Source organism: Glycine soja, chromosome 17, assembly GCF_004193775.1.
Source record: "Glycine soja cultivar W05 chromosome 17, ASM419377v2, whole genome shotgun sequence".
NCBI lineage: Eukaryota > Viridiplantae > Streptophyta > Magnoliopsida > Fabales > Fabaceae > Glycine > Glycine soja.
This window is the reverse complement of record NC_041018.1, coordinates 24,467,496-24,490,323: the sequence shown is the minus strand read 5'-3', so window position 1 is coordinate 24,490,323 and position 22,828 is coordinate 24,467,496. Positions and strand designations below refer to the sequence as shown.

At 34.3% G+C, this 22,828-nt stretch overlaps 1 protein-coding gene across 2 annotated transcripts; it reads left to right on the top strand.

Annotated features, from left to right (window-relative positions):
- Nucleotides 1–1,003: 1,003 nt before the first annotated feature.
- On the top strand, nt 1,004–12,306 carry LOC114392494 (protein RRP6-like 2). 2 transcript variants are annotated; one of them, XM_028353650.1, is made up of 15 exons: nt 1,004–1,799; nt 3,259–3,414; nt 4,204–4,362; nt 4,439–4,522; nt 4,737–4,816; nt 4,956–5,006; nt 7,042–7,159; nt 7,874–7,956; nt 8,145–8,190; nt 9,018–9,105; nt 9,194–9,363; nt 10,755–10,820; nt 10,909–11,046; nt 11,139–11,237; nt 11,357–12,306. In XM_028353650.1, exons 1-15 carry the CDS (start codon nt 1,119–1,121, stop codon nt 12,005–12,007), a joined length of 2,670 nt encoding a protein of 889 aa, XP_028209451.1. In that variant the 5' UTR covers nt 1,004–1,118; the 3' UTR covers nt 12,008–12,306. The 2 variants fall into 2 exon arrangements, with proteins under 2 accessions (XP_028209451.1, XP_028209454.1); XM_028353653.1 differs by lacking the exon at nt 3,259–3,414.
- The last annotated feature ends 10,522 nt before the right edge of the window (nt 12,307–22,828 follow it).

Sequence of the window (22,828 nt, the reverse complement as noted above, 5' to 3'; positions counted from 1 at the left end):
AAAATTATGTAACGTGTAATATGTTACAAAAAGAATAATAAAGTGTAATGTGCTCGCATGAATTTGTATTCATAGACAATTAAGACTTAAATCATATATGCATTCAACGTGTGGTTTTGATTTGAATATTAAAATTATGTAACATGTAATGTGTGCTGCAAAAATCACGAATTTGCATTCAATGACAATTGTGCAACAAAAAATTATAACCTGTAATAATGACAATTAACACAATGAAACATGCTCCTCATGAATTTGATTTTCTTCTAGAACTATCCCCACTCATCTTCTTTTATATTCCAAAAATATCCCATCCTTCTCTTTTTATATATATAAAGAATTTGAATACTAAGATTATGTAATGTGTATTGTGCTACAAAAATTATGAATTTGCATTCAATGACAATTAACATAGATAATGTGCTAAAAAAAATAACTACAATGATGATAATTAACCTAATGAATTGTGCTCCTCGTGAATTAAGATACATCTTATGAATTTGATTTTCTTCTAAAATTATCTCCACTCATCTTCTTTTTTATTCAAAAAATATTTCATCCTCCTACTTTAAAGATAAAAATAAAGATTACGAACATATATAATGTAATGTGTATCTTGCTACAAAAATTATGAATTTATAATCAATAACAATTAACATAGTGTAATATACTACACAAAAATATAGGGTGTAATGATGACAATTAATATTATGAAATATACTCCTCATGAATTAAGATGCTTCTCATGAATTTGATTTTTTTCTAAAACTATTCCCACGCATTTTCTTTTATATTTCAAAAATATTTCATCCTTCTCCTTTTTATATAAAGATAAAAATAAAGATTACCGGCATATATAGTGTGAATAATTAAAATCAGTCAAATAAAGTGTTCGCATTTTAATGCATGATCAAATTTTCATACACACTTTTATCGCCACTTGCTCTCTCACACCCAAAACACGTGACATAAACGTATATAAATACGAACTCAGTTTCGCACTTATAATTTTTTCTCACTTCAAAAAGCAAAACGCAGTGCTCGACAATGGTGGCGACGCTTCTAAAATCCTAAAACCCTAACCCTAACAAAAAAATCCCCAATCTTCGCAAGACTCGATGAACGTGGATCACGATCAGCCTCCCTCGGCGACGAAGGCCCAGGCGCTGCAGACCCTAACGGCGGGTCCTCTATCGTCGTCGGTGGCGAAGCTCGCTGCGTCCTCGCGGTGCATCCCTTCCGACAAGGACTTCCACTTCTACCGCAACTTCGAGGAGTTCAAGGTCCCCGTCGAGGAAATCGCTCGGGAGTCGCGGTCGATGCTCGAGGCCATCGGCGCTGCGGCAGCGCATGCGGCGTTCCCTGACAACGACGTCGACGACGACGCCGCATACGACTGGCTGGTAAACGCGAATGACGACGTTTTGGAGCGGTTCGACGCGTCGGTGGACGAGTTCCGGAAGGTTCGGCAGGAGGAAGAGGAGACTGGGCGTCCGGCGATGCATCCGATGGAGGAAGATGGGTTTCAATTGGTGACGGGGAAGAAGAAGAAAGGGGGGAAAGGGAATGTGACTCCGGCAGCGACGGGTTCTGAGGTGGCGGCAGTGGCGCCACCGGGAGTTACGGTGGCAACTAAGGATAAGAAGACGATGGGGCCGAAGTCGAAGGTTCCGTTTCATATACCAACGATTAGGAGGCCGCAGGATGAGTATAATATAGTGGTTAATAATGCAAACATGCCGTTTGAGCATGTTTGGTTGCAGAGGAGTGATGATGGGTTGAGCTTCATTCATCCACTGGTTAGTTTCTTAGTTCATTTCGCTAGCGTTTGTTTACACAGCTTGGTATTGTATAGCTTTGTTTTTTTTTTTTTTTGAGTTTGAATTTTAATTATGAGTTGATGCATCGCTGCCATATTAAGACTTTATAGGATGTGATTGTGATGGTTGGATTCGTTTTTAACGACTTGGCAGTGAGTTATTAGTATCAGCATAAAATCTTTTGTTGTTTTTTGTTATTTTTTCCTTTTTGTTTTGGTTTTCTAACAAATTTATGTTAAGTGAATTTTTTTTCAACTGTCTGATTGCAATCGGCCATAATTTAATATGATTTTTTGTTGGCCACTCATATATTTGCTTATGCTTAAAGGAGCTAGTTTTCACAGGTAGGTTATTCTTCTCTGTGTTTTCATTAAGGTAATTTGTGACTTTGGTTTGAGACTTGGAGTGTATATCAAGTCCATTAGGCAAGTTAATAACTTGCTTGACAGTAATGTTATTTCATGGATGCATGTTGTTAATTTAATATTTTAATATTTGGTTCTCAACCCCTGAAACTGGATTGAATCATAATCTTAGAAAGTTTGGTTCAATCCCAACTCCATTGCCTATATGTGGAGAGGTCTAATAAGTGGACCTAGCATGCCTTGATAAGAGAAGGAATTTGGATACTCTTCTGTTGTTAACTAACATGATGTGGTTCTGTTGGGAGAGAAAGAAACAATTTTTTATTTTCATTCAACTATGACCTACCATGATTAGTTGTAGGACCACAAATTATATATTCTTTTTATGTCTTTCTTTCTCCAACCTGACCCTATCCTGTTAACAACAAGAGAAGATCCCAAATCCCATTTGAGAACAACATTAGTTAAACTGAATTGTGCCCACTTCTGCCAGTTATAAGTTTAGTTGCATGGTCTCTTGAATCAAGAGGAGATAACAATGGCAGTTGCATGTGGGTGTTTTTTTAGCATCCTTAAAAGCAAGTTCAATCATGCTGACTATTTACATGTTGGTACATGGTATGGTATACTTGAAAGCAATAGCTTAGGTTTAATGATATTTTCTGTATCATGTTGATACCTTTTCATTCTTGTAATTTTAGATGAACCAGGGTTATGGATTCAATGAGCCTTGTTGAAAGTCTTTTGATGCATGAAGGGGTAAATCATTTTCAAAGGGGTAAATGCTATTTTTGGCATTGAAATCTTGTTAGAAATAACTTTTGGTTGTTTGATAGCCTTCTACATCTAAGTCCTGCTTTTCTAGCAATTAAATCTCCATAGAATAACTTTTTATAGTCTTATTTTGTTTTGCATTAGTAATCTCTATCCCTTGTGTGCGTGTGTGTGTGTATGCAGGCGTATTGATGGAATTTTCTTATAATTTTGATTATCTTTTGTTCTGTGGAGATGTTTTTATTTTATCATCCTTCTCTATCTTTTTGTGTTAATCTATTATTAATTTATTATTCCAGGAAAAGCTATCTGTTTTGAATTTTGTTGATACAAATCTTGGGGATGTTGTGCCTGTGAAGCCTCCCTCGATAGAAAGCACCCCTTTTAAGCTCGTTGAGGAAGTCAAAGATTTAAAGGAGTTGGCGGCTAAGCTGCGTTCTGTTAATGAGTTTGCTGTAAAACATGATTACTATTCATAAAGTTTTACTTATAAATTACCTCATGACCAGTTACATAATTTGCTTCTTGCATCTTATATGTGCAACTGCAATGACACATGAAAAAGAAATCTAAATTCCCATGGGTTTACCTTAGAAAAGATAAATCTTTATTCTAAGTAGTGCAAATTCTGAAGCTACTCTATCCAACTTCAGAGAGAAATACTAAAACTAATTTTTTAGATTATTAATTTTTGTCAAATAACATATTTAATCATCATATATCCTTTGAACATTTTTCAATTAAAAAACATCTTTTCTTTAAGGCTCATACTAAGGAGCACAATTTGGACAGGTTATTAAGCTCTAATGATGTGTCACACATGAAATTTCACTGTATAGTAGTGTCATTTATGAGCCTTCATCTTATAGCTTAAACTTTTAGATTTGGTCATTGACAAAAGTAAATTGTTATCATGTCATTTTTCTGGTTTACTCTTAACCTGAAAGTTATTCAGGTTGAGGTAGCAATTTGCTTAACTTGTATTGCTGCCATTTTGTTTGGAGTTATGTTTCTTTGTTGATTGTGAGGATAGATTTTAATATCTCAGTTTTATTGTTTTTGTACTCTATAGGATAGGATACAGTTCTTGAACATTTTGTTTGCCTTTAGATGCTCTCCTTTTTTTATTGCTTTTGATTATTGGGCTGATATTCCCCTTTCTTGTAGTCACTCCCTCCATTACTTCCATTCATTGCATTCTTTTGACTTATTTATGTATAATGACTTGAAGTTGAAATGTATAGGTTGATTTGGAACATAATCAATATCGGTCTTTCCAAGGTTTGACTTGCCTGATGCAAATTTCAACAAGGACTGAAGATTTTATTGTTGACACATTGAAACTTCGCATTCATATTGGACCCTATCTAAGGGAAATCTTCAAGGACCCTGCCAAGAGGAAGGTTAGCTGCACATAATTGGTTTTTCTCTTAATTCAACTTATTTGTCTCATTCTGTTGACATTTATGGGTTAATTAGGTCATGCATGGTGCGGATCGAGATATTGCATGGCTTCAACGAGACTTTGGAATTTACATTTGTAATTTGTTTGACACTCACCAGGTTTGTTTAAATGCTCTGGCTATTCAATATTTAAAGTTTGAAACTATTTCCTTCTAATTTATCAAGGCAGAAAACTGTACTATCAGTTATTTGGTTCATACTGGCTCTGGCTCTGCATGTGAAATTTCAGTGTTTTGGTGTTCATATGTATTTGTAATGTTATTGCTGAAGAATTTATTGCACTAGACTAATCTATTTTGATTACCTTGCTTAGGCTTCAAAGTTGTTAAACTTGGAGAGAAATAGTTTGGAGCATATTCTACATCATTTTTGTGAAGTTACTGCAAACAAAGAGTATGCTGTCTTTAGTTCTTCGCTTTAATTTTTTGAATTAACCCATTGAGCTTAGATGCTTTACTAGTGCTTCTGGCATGATTTTTCCATTTTTCCCTTAAATAAATTCTGGAAGCTATACATTAACAACTTCTTGCAGATACCAGAATGCAGACTGGAGACTACGTCCACTTCCTGATGAGATGATAAGGTATGATTAACTTTTAACTAGTCAGATTTGACACTTGATTCATCATTTTTTTCACCCTTTGTCTTCTTTTTGCACTATTGGATTTTAAATGTGTTTGGTTTCCTAAAATATACTGGAGCTAATTAATGAGTAACCTAGTTTTGCGTGATTGTTTAGCATACTAGGAATCTATAGAATCTGGTAATCCTTGGTTTGATTGTTTGCCAGTTCCCTTTGTATTTGGGTGGTGTTTACTTGCAACTGACCTGATAGTATAACAATGATAACCTTATCCTATTAGGTGAGGTCGACTTCATGGATACAATGCCATTAGGCGCAGTTAAAAGCCGGATTTTCAGGGTTATCATTTACCATTAGGATTGCTTTTATGAATTCCTGCAATGTTCATCTTGTTCTTTCTCTATTCCTTTTCATAGGGTTAAAAAACCATGCTATCTACCCATATGGGTGCCTTTACACATGTGCAAATCACTTTAACCCATTTTCTGTCATCTTTACCTTGATAGGTATCTTACTAATATCTCTTTGTACACAATCATTTCTTATCCTATCCTTTGTTGTGTATTACACATTTATATCAACATACTCATTTTTGCTACTCCCTTATTTCTTGTTTTGTTAAAGCGTAACAATCACTACTAGAGTATAGCTAGCTGTATAGTAATACAAAAAAACTTTTCTTTGAGCTTGGTAGGTACTTTATAGTCTCAACTAGCTCCTCCAAATGTCCTCCATTTTAACTGCCCAGCTTGTATCTTCTCTGTGACATTTTCATTATTTTGTAGATGTTGATCCTAGATATTTAAAATTGGAAACTTTTTGTATGACATCTTTTCTAATTTTTACCTCCTTAGTCATTTTCTTGTTTCTTGCTAAAATTGCAATGCATATTCTCTTATTCCTACTCAAGCAAAATCTTATGCTTCAAGTGTCTGTCTCTAAAGTTCAAGTTTAGAGTAAACCCCTTCCTTGATTCCACAATAAAAGTATTTTTATGGGTAATCTTTTGTATGTCCTTGGTAAGCACACCGAAGACTATTTTAAACAAGGACTCAAGGCTGAGCCTAACGTGAACTTATTTCTACAAGAAAATCTTTAGTCTCACCTCTAGGAGTTCTTACATCGACTGTTACCCCACCATTCATTTCTAGTATATAGTCCAGATACAAGTCACTCAAACACGGAATTGTAACATTTGTATTTGTATGCATAGTTAATAGCATGCTATAGCGTGCAGCAATAGCATTTTAGCTTTGTGTCATGATTCATGTCATGGCCTGGCCACAGTGGAAGTGGAGTTTTGTCATTTTTTTGTAGTTGTGTTTGTATTTGTATGCATAATTAATAGCATGCTATAGCGTGCAGCAATAGCATTGTAGCTCTGTGTCATGACTGCCATTTTTTTTTGAAGTGGTGATAGTGACCTGAATTGCAAAATGAAAACACAGAGGCACTATAGTTTACAGATCATTGAAATTGAATCCTTGCTTTGCTTCCTTTTTATTTGATTGCCCCTTAAGTTTTTGATGTTAAGTTTTCCCTGTTAAATTAAAAATATGCTTCAACATGCATCATCATTCTTCAGAAAATGACACACTAGGTTGCTACTCTGGGCCTTCACAGCTACAATAATTCTTGATCATTGTCAAGAGTATTATTAGAATCAGAAGGCTTTTCACTATTTACTTTGAGTCTCACCCGTTGTTTACCAGCTTGTAATTTATGTTGTTCAGTTCTTCTCTCTTGTTTTCCATCCGATCTTTGTTCTTCTCTCCTCAATCTTTATCTCTTTATTCTTCTCCCTTTCGTCTGCAGAATACTACCAGCAGTATAAATGTATTCTAAGGAAATTAAAATTTTCACAAGCATTGCTGATTTATTCTATTACGACAAACCTTGGGTTTATTTCCCCTCCCAAAAAAAGAAATTAGTTTACTTGTTTATCTTGGTTTTAGCTTGATGATTACTGGCACACTGTCATGGGCAATCTAATTAGTAATTATTACAATCTAATTAACTGTTTTTGTGATGACAGATATGCCAGAGAAGATACACACTATCTGTTGTATATATACGACTTAATGAGGATTAAGTTATTTGCCTTGTCTAAGGAGTCTGAAAGTTCTGAGTCTTCAGACACTCCTCTGGTGGAGGTAAGTATAACTATCATCTACAACAAAAATGTCTCTGACTGTGGATGCTATTACATTAAATTTTTAGATGAATTTGATTTGGTTGAACTGTTGAAGTTTAACATGTTTCTTTCATGCTTTACTGAGTTTGGAAATTTGTTTGTTTTAAATTTGTTAGTACTTTGTTTCTGTCACCTTCAATAAGTTTACAACGTTTAGTAATTTATGATTGCTTTAAGTTCTGTTTGTTAAAACTTTTACTAATTTAGCATAGTAGAAGGTAACATTTATGTTTATCAGTTCTTCCTGCTTTTTTCTTTATGATATTCATTGTGGTATGCATGTTTTGAGAAAGCCTTTCTCATGGAAATAGTTTTTTCTCCGTTCAAGAGTTATCTTAGGAAGCTGACTATAAAGCCATTTTTAGTTGGTGCCTATTAGAAATTAAACTAACTAGATGACAATGTGAACTATCATTCATTTCCACAATCCATAGGGTGCTCTTTAATCCCTGTAGGACTGCTTTGTCTCATTTGTTTGAACATTTGCACATGTTACAATAATGTGAAATGTGAAGACTGACTAGACCTGACCTTCCTTTCTATACAGATAAAGTTTTTTGGGCATTAGTTTTTGTTCTCAATCTTTAATCAAATTGAGATACAATATGACCGAATGGTTGGCTCAATGAACTTTCTTTTTGGTTTTTGACTGGAATTTCCCTTAAACCTACAGGTCTACAAACGCAGTTATGATGTCTGCATTCAGCTATATGAGAAAGAACTTTTGACAGAGAACTCCTATCTTCATATATATGGGTTCGTCAATAGCATTCTTTCATTAGTTATGCATTCTATGCCAGCAGCAATTGTTCACCAAGCATTTTTTGTATATCTTGATTACTTTTCTGACTCTTCTATATAAAGGGTTTATTTATTAAGTTCTGTTTTGCATGTAATGCATGCCAAGAAGTGTAAAACAAAGCTTAATTACTGTTTCTCTTTAGGTTGCAAGGGGCCGGTTTCAATGCTCAGCAGCTTGCCATTGTTTCTGTAAGTTTACTTCCTTTTAATTATTTGTAGCATCAATCTTGAATTACTTAATACTTAGAGGCAACAATATCTTGCCCCCTTTTTTTTCCCATCAAACACCATTCTTGCCATGAATATGAAAAATGTTTTCCACAGTTCTTCTAAGCAACACTTTGCATTAAATTTTGATACATGATTTTATTAAGTATTGTGGACAATTCTGTTGTCTTAATCTAGAAGCCATTATTTTCTCGTGAATCTCATTTTGACCCAAATGTGGTGAACTTATTCCCCTGGATTTTTATAGATTATTCTTTGTTAATTATTTCTCTTTATTTTATAAAGTTTTACTCCCTTAACATCACTCTGACCACTTTCATTGTCATTATCGAAATCTCAATTTAGCTATTGATATTTGATACCATTTCTTACCACCTTCATTAGTGTCATTATCACCTTTGTTTCTGTTACTTAAATAATAATACTACAGTTTCCAACTACTCTGTCATCTTAATCACCACTAAAATTTCTAGAATAGTTATCTTGCTGTTTCATGCTGGTTTCTATCATGAAACAGTTTGGGTTAGACACAAAGAAACTCTAATCTAATGGCCTTCCAAGCATAATTCATGTTTAAGTTTTTTACTTTTTTCTGAATCAATCCAAAATAGCTTTCACCTCCAAAAAGTCCTGATACAATGTCAGGATTTTGTGAGTGAATGCCCAACTTCAAACACTAAGAATGTGGCATGTCACATATTGCATAATTTGCATTTTGTTTTGGATTTCGTTGCTCTCTATTCTTAACATCTATTGTAGTTTATATACTCTGTTTTTCTGGTTTGCAGGGGCTGTGTGAATGGAGGGACATTGTTGCCCGTGCAGAGGATGAAAGTACAGGATATGTATTGCCAAATAAATCTGTTCTTGAAATCGGTATGAAACTTGTGCAAATTCTGTGTATCTTAATATTAGCAATTTGGATGTATGCTCATAATTTAATTTGTATTTACTTGTTTAAAAGCTAAGCAGATGCCTCTTACTACAAGCAAGCTACGGCGATTGGTGAAGTCAAAACACCCTTATGTTGAACACAATCTTGATACTGTTGTCAGCATCATTAGGCATTCAATCCAGAATGCTGCTTCATTTGAGGAAGCTGCTCAACAGTTGAAAGAAGCACAAGCTGTCACTGTAAGTAATATGTTTACAATTACCATATGAATGTTTGGGCAGAGGATATATTAATTTGTCAGCTGTGGTCTGGTAAAATATTAATTGTTATGAAGACAACAAGTTACTAATATGGGAGCTTCCTGTTTGTTATTTGTGCAACTTTCACAATTATTTAAAGGTTGTGTGTATAAAGTACAAAGCACTAACACTCATTTATATTTACAATCTTTGTTAAGTACTAGTGCGTTGCAAGTAATACATGCCCAACCCGGTAATACAATTTACCCAGTAATACTATGATTCATAAGAGCCATAATACATAGTAACCTTGTATTTAACATTACAATGTTCTAACACTTTCATTTAACAAGATCTAGTAGTTTGGTACAGCTAGTACAAGTCCAGCCCAATATTAGATGATAACTGTTGTAATGGGACTCCTGACACACATACAACCCCTAATCTTTTAGCTTGTTACAAAGAAACACAATGACTGTAACCTCATGGTTTTTATAGTGGCATGAAATTATTGTTTCCACACAATGTTAACATATAGTTATTGGAACTCTTAAATATATCTTTTGTTTTATAATCTATAGGCTTTATTCATTTAAATTCAATTTATAGTAGAAATAACATTTTTTGTTACAATACTATCACTAAAAATAGGACGTTTCAAGTTCATTGTTTAAGTATATTAAACATTAATATAGAAGTAAGGTATAGTTGAAGATTTGAATAAGTGAGGAAATTTTCTCTCACTCTCTCTCATCTCATTAATTGCTTTTGAATGGCATATATATAGGGTACAAAGAGAAGAGAGAGACAGCTTACACATACTGACCTAACCCTGCTGTCTCCTCTGAAAAGTAAGCTAGCTAAGTAACCATACATAGAATAAAACAAATATTCAACAGGTATTTTAAAGCATTTAAATTTGAAAAGGTCTCTAATAAACTAGGATTATGATAATTGGCCACTGCTGTCATTTGGATCCTTGGATCTGTTATAAATGCTGAGTCAGTTTCAAAACCGAAAAATTTGAGTAAGCTGAGATGTCTAAATAACTACTTAGAGAGTTTTAAAATTTTCTACTTCGTTTTTCTCCTTATGGGAGGAGGGCGAGCCCTGGTGCAGCGGTAAAGTTGTGCCTTGGTGACCTGTTGGTCATGGGTTCGAATCCGGAAACAGCCTCTTTGCATATGCAAGGGTAAGGCTGCGTACAATATCCCTCCCCCATACCTTCGCATAGCGAAGAGCCTCTGGGCAATGGGGTACGAAGAAGAAGAAGTTTTTCTCCTTATGGGAATTAATGCTACCAGCTTAATGGGTTGGTATTTAAATTTTATTCGTCTTAATTTCTGATTTTTGCATGTTGATTAAACTGTGTGATGATGATTGTTGTGCAGGCATCAGATGTAGTACCTGTTACAGATGGAACTGAAGATCCCCCATCTCATACACGGCATTCTAAGGTTGGAAATGCAACTAAAATGTTGGAATTGAAAATATCAGCTATATCAATATTCTTGAGAAGTCACCATTTATTCTTTCGACCTTCAGGAATCTTCTCAGCATCAAGCTACAAGTGTACCAATAAAAATTAAGTCCAATAGTCTTATTTTTGAGCCACCAAAGGATAGTCTCACAATTGCAGAGCAGAATAGGGATGCAAATGTTGGTGCACTTTCTACAGCAAAGGTTGCAAAATTTCTGTGTTTTAATATTAGTTCAATGTTTTAGCCTCCTAGTGATGAGCATTGATCTAAATTATATTGCTAATTTGTTGATAGGGGAATGGAGCAGCTGTTCAGGTGCTTAAAAAGCCTACTGGTGCTTTTGGGGCACTCCTGGGGAGTTCTGCTTCAAAGAGGAAGCTTGGTCCTGGTAAGGTATGCTTTCGTCAAACATCTCAATGAATGTCTCTAAATTACATACGTGATGCAAAATATGGAGAGCTCCATGTCTGTTCTCTACTTATCCATGCCACTTTTTTGGGGCTTATTCTTAGGGCAAGGAAGAGATCAAGCTAGAGCAGATTAGATCTTCTGTCAGTCTTCCTTTCCATTCATTTTTGGGTAGCAGTGAAAAGTCAGAACCTACAGAAGAAATTCCTAGTGTAGCATCTGAAATGTCAGAACCGCAGAAACCTGTTTCTGATGTAGTTTCTGCCTCTCCAGTAGATGAGATTATAATGCTAGAATCAGATACGGGTGCAAAGGATATGGAGCAGAATAACCTAGAAAACTCCAATGAACACAGGGAGAAAGATTCTGTTGTGTCCACTTCGGGAAAAGAGGATGAAGATGAGCCAGTATCACTGTCAGAATTGTCATCGAATTTAAAAAAATGCTTTCATTCAAATGATCAAAATAATAAAATCAGACAGCCCAAGAAAACTGAACAGCCCAGTGGCTTAGTGCAGCTGAAGCCATTTGATTATGAAGCTGCAAGGAAACATGTTAAGTTTGGAGAACATAAAAAGCATGCATCTTCCAAGGGTTCCGATGGTCATATGGAGGTAGTAGAGGACTCCGGTAGCAAGAAGCAGCGTTCGACAACAGGACAGGGACAAGCTAGTGATTTGAGTAAACAATTGCCACAAGGTAGAAGACGTCAGGCGTTTCCTGCTTCTGGGAATCGTAGTTCAACATTCCGCTGAGACAATGAAAATAGATTTTATGTACAAATTGACAAAGCCATATTTTCAATTTAGCAGTGTTAAATCCAACATGATCAAGATATATAATTTTGTGATTTAGCATAGGTTGTGTCATAAAAGCTCACATATTTTGATTATAATTTTTGTTCATTACTTGAGCAGCAACAGTTTTTTTGCGCCGATCAGCTATTGAAGGTGAAAATATTTGAGGGATCAGAAAAATATGTTAGACATTGAATTGTATTGTATTGGTTTGAAAATTCCAATTACAAGGTTAAATATGCTTTGCATTTAGACTATGGGGTTTTTCCGTTGCATTTAAATCTAGAATTTAATTTTGATAAACAATAGTTGATTTTGCTTTATTATCTATTCGTGTAAATATTAGAAAACAGTTGAATATAATAATTGAGGTTAAACAATGGGGTGATTTGTATCCTTTGGTGATTTTTTTGGCTATAGTTCGTTAAATTTATTTGTAAAGAAATGACAAGCTTAAGCATTTAATTGGACATTCTCATTTAGTTTAAACTGGTTTTTAATGAATGTTAAAAACTTTCAATTCAGTCGCAGAATTCTTTTTTTTTAGGAATTTAAAGGCTTAATTACAAATTTGGTTTCTAAATTATTTTAAAAGATTTAACTTGATCCCAGGTTCAATTTGATCCCAAGTGGTTAGGGTTTAAATTCTGATTGTCTTGGATATGAGGTAAATTATATTGGAAGGAGAATGTTCACCTTATATGCACTCATGTCGAGGTCACCATAGAAGATTCATCATTGCATTTGATAGAGATTATTTCGTACTAATGTCATAGTTACAAAAGAAAGATTCCATTTGATCCTCGAGTTTTCTTTTAAAATGTACTACTTTGATCCTTTCTGTCCAATTAAGCTGATGCTTTTAGAGGTGCAAATTTCCACAATTTTTACTTACGATCAGTTTGCACTTCTAATGAGGTCAGTTTAATTGGACGGAAAGGACCAAATTGATGCATTTTAAAAAAAATTGAGACCTAAATAGAATATTTTAAAAACTTGGGAATCAAATTGAATCTTTTAAAATATTTGAGGACCGAATTAATAATTAAGTCAATTTTAAAATGATTCATAATAAAATAATTTGTTTGGATAAAATATTTGAAAGAGAATTAATTTTTTGATATTTATATGAATAATTTTAATTAAAGATTTCAAATTCTTTAAAAAATTCTTTGATTTGAAATTCTTTTTTAGAGACGCTTACTCTTACTCACTTTCTCATTTGGCACTCACAACTAAAGGTGGTCAAGGGCTTCTATGACAAACATCGACACGAGCTGTTTTTCACTGACGTCGGCCAAGGCTATGATTTTGCCAACGTTGACTAAGAATTTTTTTGGCCGTCGTGGGTTAGGGCTAATTTCTCATAGATGCCAGTCATAAGAATTTTTCGCTGATGTTGACCAAGGATACTTTTTGGCAGTTGTCATCTAAGTTTTTTCATTTGATGTCAGCTAGTGATGTTTTTGGCTCGACGTTCTTTTTTTTTTTTTACTGACATCGTCCAGGGCTATTTTTAGTAGACGCTGTCTAGGGATTGTTTGGCCAACGTTAGCTAGGGTTTTTCTAACTGATGTCAGTTAGGGATTTTCTGGGTGATGTTGGTTAGATTTTTTTGGCTGACATTGACCATGACTATTTTTTAGTCAACACTTGCTAGGGTTTTTTCAACCAACATCACCTACAGATAATGTTTAGTCGATATCGATATGTTATTTTTAGTCGATGTATGATAGGGTTTTGTTTGCCAACATCGACTAGGGTTTTTCAGCCCACATCGATCAGAGCTATTTTTAACTAACATTGGTTAGGATTTTTCGGCCGATGTCAACTATATTTTTTTGGTTGACATCGACTAGATTTTGTTGGCCTTCATCGGTCATGATTATTTTTTAGCCCACACCTGGTAAGGTCTTTTAAGTCAACACTAGCTTGGGTTTTTGTTTGGCCAAAGCTATTTTTTAGTCAACATCGGCTAGGGCTATTTTTTTAGTCGATGTATGTTAGGAATTTTTGGCCAACATTGACTAGGATTTTTTGGCTGATGCCAACTAGGGATTTTTGGTTGACTTCGATTAGGTTTTTTGGTCGACATTGGTCATGACTATTTTTTAGCCAACATTGATTAGGGTTTTTGGTCGACATAAGTCATGACTATTTTTATTTGATGCTGCCTAAGAATTTTTGGCTTACATCGACTAGGATGTTTTGGCCAACATCGACTAGAGATATTATTTATTTGACACCGGCCAGGGTTTTTCTGCTAACATCGGCTAGGGTATTTTGACCAACATTGGCCATGGCTATAGTGGAAAAAAGTGTTTTTTTGTTTTTTTTTTTTTTTAAATTTTGTTGGTTTTTCGTTAGGTTATACAAACATATAGCAATTTTAAGTTTAAACATCCTTTTAGTCATAAATATGATCTTGTTTGTTTTTAGTCTCTCCTTTTAAAACATTTGACTTTTGGTCTTTCACTTTTGAAAACAGGTTAAAGTAAATGCTAACACTGGTTGTTAGTTGAATTTAATAGTGATGTTGATTTTGGATTCACACTTTGTGGCGATGTTTAATCCACCATAAAATAGACTTTAGCCTAAGCCTACTTCTGTTGCTTGTTATGATTACTTCCTCATTGTTTCTTCAATAAACATTCCAAATTTCAAATAAAAAGGCTTAGACACATGATAAAAATATGAACCAAAAAGAAAGTCATTGTCCCCAACACTTTTAATCCTTGAAGCTGATAGACAAGGCACACAACATACAAGCATTTCTTATGTGCAACCATGGCCATCTTCATGGAACCATCACTAATAAGCATCACCCAACAACCACCAAACCCAATAGCAAATAAGCCTCACACCACCCACATACTTGTCACTAGTGTTAAACCCACCATGACAACCATTACCAACCACAAGCAAAAAGCATCAATGGAGACTTATCCCGCAACTCATCACTCAGATTGTCATTTCCTTTTCGCTCATTGCTTCTTTATGTTTCTCATGGTCTCTTTCTTCAAGTATTTTGTGTTATTTATTTATTATTTGGTTCCAAATCCTCAAATTTGCAAATTAAGGAAGAGGAAAAGTTCATTGTTGTTGAGGGAGAAGAGGTGGCGGCATTAGTGCTGCCATGCATGATAGTAAGCAAGGTTGTGTGTGAAGGAAAGAGAAAGAGGACAAGAGGAAGGGGAAGGCGAGGGATGTGCGAAGAAAGGATGGTGGTGGCAGTTTAAGCACGACAAAGGGGGCTCAATCTTTGACGAGAAAGTTTGTGTGGAAGAGTGAGAGGGAAAACGCGAGAGAGTTGAAGAGGTAAAAGCAAGAGAACTACTCATTCGACCAAATAAAAGAGTGAATATATTCTTGTTAAGAGTGAGAATAATTTTGTTCTTGTTAAAAATCACCATAAAGTGCGAATCCAAAATTTACATTTTGTTGTGGTTAAAAATTAGCACAAATTGGTATCACTGTTAAGTTCAACTAACAAAGTTAGTGTTGGGATTTATTTTGACAAATGTTCAAAAATAGAGGACCAGAAGTTGATATTTTTAAAAGGAGGTATTTGAAACGAAAATGACCATATTTAGAGGGGCTAATAAGATTTTTAACCCTAACTTAAAATACAATGAATTTTTTATCTGAATTAAAAATTGTTAGTTTGATTGTTTGTGCCAAGTTTTAAATTGAACATATACAAGTATATAATAACAAAGTTGTTGTTTTTATATTCCCTTCTTTCCTATTTATAAGACTTAAGTTTGAAATAATGATTGTTTCTTTTTATAAGGGTCGATCTATAATGTTTCTTGCATTAATTATTTTTAGACTAGAAATATCCCCCATTAAAAGAAGAAAAAGAATGTACTGACAAAAAAAAAATAGAAGAGAGAGAAGTATTAATGACAAATATAATTTTGAAAAAAAGTTATAAATTTAAGACAAATTTATTGTTTTAAACTAAATTAATTAATCTTGATGAATTAAGTAATTGAATCTTATATATAGGAACAAAGAGAGTATATTTTTAAAATATATATTATGTCAATTTTGATGTATATCAATAGAACAAAAATCTCCCCAACTTCTCTACACCAAGAAAATAAAAAAATGGTGTGGTGGACAGAAAGAATAGGTCATTGTAAGAAATGACTAGAACCATGTTGAATGATAACTTAACTCCTAAAAATTTCTAGGTTCAATTGAAGCTGTAAACACTCCATGCTATTTACAAAACAAAATATATATTAGACCTATCTTGAAAAAGACTCCTTATGAATCGTGGAAAGGCCAAAAACCTTACAGATCTTATTTTCACCCTTTTGGATGTTATTGTTTCATCTTGATCACTAAGGACATTCTTTAAAGTTTGATTCTAAGTATGACAATGGAATATTGTTAGGATATTTCAAAACATCCAAAGCATATAGAGGATATAACTCTAGAACTTTAGTAGCACAAGACTTCATCCGCATGAGTTTAATGACAATAAGTTGATAAAGAATTATCAAATATGGATAAGTATTTTGTAGATACAAAGTCGGTTGACAACAAGGAGAAAACGTTCAATGAACTTGTAAATGTTGATTTGAAGAATTGAAGATTTAGTCTTAAGTTTTGGTTTTATGATTTTGCAATGCCAAACATGTTTGAAAAGATGTGGCATATGTATTGAAGGTTTTAGACTAGGCATGTGTGGAAAATATTATTTTAATTTTTGTTTATCTATGCTTAGTAGAGTATCGAGTATGATTAAAGATGGATTAATCTCTAAGTTTCTTAGAAGCAATGACTTCAACACAATGTAATTAATTACAAGATTATGTAATCAATTAAAAAGTGTTAGAACAAGCATATGAACTGACTTCTATTTGAAATTTGGCTAAAATCATCAAATTAATCAATTACTAGTTTTCATAATCGATTACAATGCAAGTTTCATAAGAAGGAAGACTTTGTGCTTCGAGATAATCAATTACCACATTTCGTGATCCATTAGTTTGAGTTAAAAACTTAAGGAGCTCTCTGTAAGACAAACTAATCAATTATTACATTTCATAATCGATTATTCTTGATTCTCAGAAGTTCAAACTAGTCTTTGTGAAACGAGATAATCAATTACCACATATAGTAATCGATTATTGTAACACCCTGAAATTTCGATAACTGAAAATAGATGTTTGATGTAATTCTTGCATTGTTCGATTAATTTGGATTAGTTGAGATATTGTGTGAATTATCTATGTGTGATTGCTTGGTGTAGATGTTAGGTTATGTGGAGTTTGATTGACCTGTGTTGTAAATGTGAGATTTCGAGTTTGACCCAAAAATCTATTTCGATAAAACCATGATCTTGGACTTGTTAACCGTTTGATAACCTTCAAACTTGAATTGTAGGTTCATGACTCATGTTTGCATGTTTTGACCGTTGGGATTTTCCAAATAATAATCTTTGGATAGCTTACTTAGCGAGACAAGCCCGCTAAGTGCAATTCCAACCCAAGAGAGAAATTCGCTTAGCGAGACAAGCACGCTAAGTGTAATTCCAACCCAAGGAGATAATTCACTTAGCGTGGAAGGTGAAGTTTCGCTTAGCGAAACGAGCTCACTAAGCGAGATCTGTAGATTATAAACATGGCCAACAATGTAAAAATACGCGTTTTCACCTCCCTCTCTCTCAATTCACGCCCAAAAACCCTAACACCTCCTCTTTCAGCACCCACGACCACCGGTGGCCGCCAGGAGCCGCAGTTGCTTGTCGTCGGAACACAACACGAAGATGAACGCTTTAATCAGAGTGAAATCTTCAGAATGCACCTCGAGGATTTGGTAGAGAACAGAGCTCTCAGCCCTTCTTTCGTGGTTTCTTCGAGGTAACCATGATTTCCTTGTCTTCTCCTAGTTAGTTTGAGCTTCTCTTAGTACCTCTTGTGATTTGGGTACCGTAATAGGATGTTTTATACTTCCTTTGAAAAACCTTTGAAAATGAGACGTTGTAGGAGTTACCCTTTTATAAAATTGATGTTATTTTCATGATCTTCGCTGAACCCAGTCATGTTGACGTGATCAGAATTTCAAAATGATGTCTCTTTGATGTAGACCCCGAAACACCCCTTAGACCTTTTTTAATTTGGATGGGTATTTGACCCTAACTGTTGATATTAACCTTGTCATTGAAATTTATACTAAATTGTCTTAGGTTTGGTATATACAGCTCTGCGATTGGACCGACAAACATGAACGTGAGAGACCTCCGAGCGACGCAGAGAGGAGCTGATGGAGAGATATCGATAGGTGATAGGAGTTTATTTTTGGTTTATAGCTTTTGTTACCATAGTTGGGGCCAGAGAACCCAATTATGGGGATGCATGTTTGTCCTTGTGCATGTTGATTTTCAAGAAAAACCAAGTTTTTGACTAGTGAGATGTGTTATATTAGTTATTAATGAATGAAATTGAGAATGATATTTGTTGTTGTATGAGACTTGTGTTGTCTGAAGGCCTGTAAAATGTGAATCCTAGGCACAAAATTTTATATGTATATATGTGGAATGCGATTATTGATGATGTTGATGACATATATATGAGATGATGTTGATGCTTATGATAATGTTGATATGAGATTATGTTAATGTTTATGATAATGCTGATATGAGATGATGTTGATGTTGATAATGACATTGAGATGAGATGATGTTGATATTGATGATGCCATTGTGATGGATGTATGGTGTGTATGTACGCGGGGGGTGCAGTGACTAAGTTGGATATCCCTGGAGGGGAAAATAGAGTGGTTAAAGAATTCTAAGCATCCCTGGAGAGGGAAAAAGATTACTTAGAATCTTTAATTATCCACGATCAATGTATTGACGGTGCCTATGTTTCATACTTCATATTGCATGAAAATAATATAAACTTTGTCAGTAAGTACTTGTAGTTTTTCATGAGGAAAAAACTTGTACTTGGGGGATGTCACTTGGTTTGGAACTTCCTTAAGACTCAGGCTGATCACCATGGGGAGGAAGTTGCCTATGCACGACAGGGTGACCTCGACACTTGCTGCCTAGCTTTCCTAAGTAAGAGTGTCGCGTGGAAACATTGATTACTTAAAGGGTGTGATTTTAATTGAACCTAAACTATGAATTAGTAAAGATTTTTGAAAAGAATCTATTCAACCCTCCTTCTAGATTTCCAACTATTCCAACAAATGGTATAAGAGCTAGGGTCTTGAAAATTAATCAAGGTTTTATCAAAATTCTTTGATTATTATGGAAGTTGCGCCCATTAACAAACCTGCACTCTTTTGTGGTCTGAACTATCCTTTTTAGAAAGTTTGTCTGAAATTTTTTAAGGAATATGTTAATAGAGGTATTTGGCATGCTGTGGTAAATGGTTATACAATTCTAACTCATGTTGTTAATGAGAAAACTGTAGAGAAAACATTTGAATCTTGGACTACAAAATAAATTAGAAGAGGAGAGTATGATTCTAAAGTTGTGAATATCATTCACTCGTTCTTGAGTTATAATGAATTTTTTAGGGTATTAGCATGTACTACAATGAAGGAGATGTGGGATCTTATACAAGTGACTCGTGAAGGTACTCCGGAGGTTAGAAGATCAAGGAAGAACTCTCTTATCTAAGAGTATGAGGCATTCCGAATGTAGCAAGGAGAAACTATTGGAGATGTCCAAAAGAGATTCACTCATATAGTGAATCATCTCAAAGGCCTTGGGAAAGTGTTTGAGTAAGAAGAGCTGAATGTAATAGTATTAAAATTCCTTAATAGAACATGGCAATTGAAGGTCACTGCTATTTTAGAGTCCAAAGACCTCACCTCCATCACATATGTTGAGCCATTTGGGAAATTAAGAGAATATTAAATAGACATGACTAAGATGGTTGAAGAGGAAGCTAAGGAGAAGAGGAGTAAAGGCTTAGCACTAAAATCCTTCATACCATATAGTAATGAGAGCGATGAAGAAAATGCAGAATGTTCCAAGAGTGAAAATCTAACACATATATTAGAAAGTTTAAGAAGTTCTTGAACAAGAAGAATCTTGAAGGAATATCCTTTCAACAAAAGAAGAATTTTAAGAATAATGACTCAACCTTCCCTGACTTCACTTGTTTCGAGTATGGCAAGCCGGACCACATAAAATCTGAATGCTCCATCTACCTAAAGAAACAACAAGGATGAGAAAAGAAGGCAATGAGTCATAGCAAGAGGAAGAAGGCTTACATACCGTGGGAGAAGAATGCTTCTAGCACTTCAAGTGATTCTAGCAATGAAGAAAAAGAAAAATTCTTGGTATAGGTAGCATTGGAAACTCACTAACTACCTTGATAGAGAATATTTTGTATGTGGATGGATTGAAGTATAACCTTCTAAGCATTGGCCAATTATGTGACGAAGGTTATACAATTTCTTTTAATGAAGATTGTTGCACTATTAGTAATCCAATCACAAATCAAACTAAGTTTATTGGTAACTGCATTGGAAATACGTACATGCTTAATGTAGATTGTGCTTCATCATCACGCTTGACATGTTTATGGCTAAGGCATAGAAGGGTAGCTCACATTCACATGAATCATTTAAATAAACTTATCTCTAAAGAGTTAGTTAGGGAAATTCCTAAGCTTAAGTTTGTGAAAGATGGTTCATGTGATGCTTCTCAAATGGTAAGCAATCTAGAATTTCTTTCAAAGCTAAAAATATGATTTCTACCTCTAGATCTCTTGAACTTTTGCATTTAGACTTGTTTGGTCTTTCTAGAACTATGAGCATAGGAGGGAACTATTATGCATTAGTGATTATGGATAACTATTCTAGATTTACATGGACTTTGTTTTTACCCTTGAAAAATAATGCTTTCAAAGCTTTTCAAAAATTAGCCAAACTAATTCAAAATGAAAAAGATTTGAAAATTAAAGCTTTAAGAACATGAGGATGAATTTTAAATGAGGAGTTTGAAACCATTTGTTAAAAGAATGATATTAATCACAATTTTTTTACTCCAAGAACTCCTCAACAAAATGGACTTGTGGAGAGGAAAAAATAGGTCTCTTGAAGAATTAACAATAACAATGTTAAATGAAAACCATCTACCTAAATATTTTTGGGTGGATGTGATTAGTACAACTTGCTATGTTCTTAATAGAGTGATTATAAGACCTCTCTTGAAATTGACACCCTATGAGATCCACAAAGGTAGGAAGCCAAATATATCACATCCCAATGTCTTTGGTTGTAAATGCTTTGTTTTGAACAATGACAAAGAATAAATTGACAAATTTGATGAAAAAGATGATGATGATTTCTCTTAGGATACTCATCTACTAGGGGCATATAGGATTTTCAATAAGAACTCATTAAAGATTGAAGAACTTTTCCATGTTGTTTTTGATGAGCCTAACCCCCCAAAAGGAGGGAAAGGTGCCTGTTTTTTATGATGATGTAGGGAGTCCAAGAAAAGCATCTCCAAGGAGTGAAGAGGTGATGAACAATGAACCTCAGGAAGGACCCTTATCATAAGAACTTCCCATGGAATGGAGAACACCTAGGGATCTCTCTATAAACAACATCATTAGAGACATTGAAATGGGGAGTGACTACTAGAAACTCTGTAAACTTGTTTTGTGAGCACATTGCATTTGTGTTACAAGTAGAACCCTTGCTTATAGAAGAGGCACTAAAAGATGAGTTTTAGATAATGTCAATGCATGAAGAGTTGAACCAATTCAAAAGAACTGATGTATGAGAATTGGTACGTTATACTAACATGAACATCATTGGCACTAAATGGGTGCTTAAAAATAAATTGGATGAACATGATTTGATCACTAGAAATAAATCTAGGCTAATAGACAAGGGCTATAACCAACAAGAGGGTATAAACTTTGGTGAAATCTATGCACCAGTAGCTAGATTAGAGGCCGTGAGATTGCTACTTGTTTATGCTTGTGTTATGAATTTCAAATTATACCAAATGGATGTAAAAAGTGATTTCCTATTTGGATACATTGAAGATGAAGTTTATGTTTCTCAATCTCATGGTTTTGAGGATTACAAAAATCTAAATCATGTGTACAAGTTTAAGAAAACTCTTTATTGACTTAAGCAAGGACCAAGGCAATGGTATGAGAGACTTAACAACTTCCTCCTTGAACAAAAGTTTGAGAGAGAAAGAGTTGATAAATGCACTTTTCATTAAAAAGTACTTTCATAATATTTTTCTTGTGCAATTTTATGTGGATGGTATTATTTTTGGTTGCATTAATAAATCTCTTTGTGAAGATTTTGTGCACATGATGCATGAAGTTTTAAATGCCAATGATGATAGAGCTAAAGTATTTTCTTGGTCTTCAAGTAAAACAAATGGATCATGAAACATTTCTCTATCAAACAAAGTATTTAACAAATTGGACAAAAGCAAGGAAATTCTCAAGAAGTTTGATATGGACAAGAGAAAGGAGGCTCCAACTCCTATGACTACAAATTGCTATCTAAGTGTGGATGAAAAAGGAAAGTCTATTAATTAAACAAAGTATAGAGGTATTATTACTTCCCTACTTTATATGACTACAAGTAGATCAGACATCATGTTTAGTGTTTGTATGTGTACACACTATAAATTTAGTCCCAAGGTGTCTCTCTTCTCAGTTGTGAAAAAGATTATAAAATATTTTAAAAAAAACTTTAGACGTTAGCCTACGGTACCTTAACGATGTTGAAATCTCCTTTGTACGATACTTAGATTTAGACTTTGTCAGA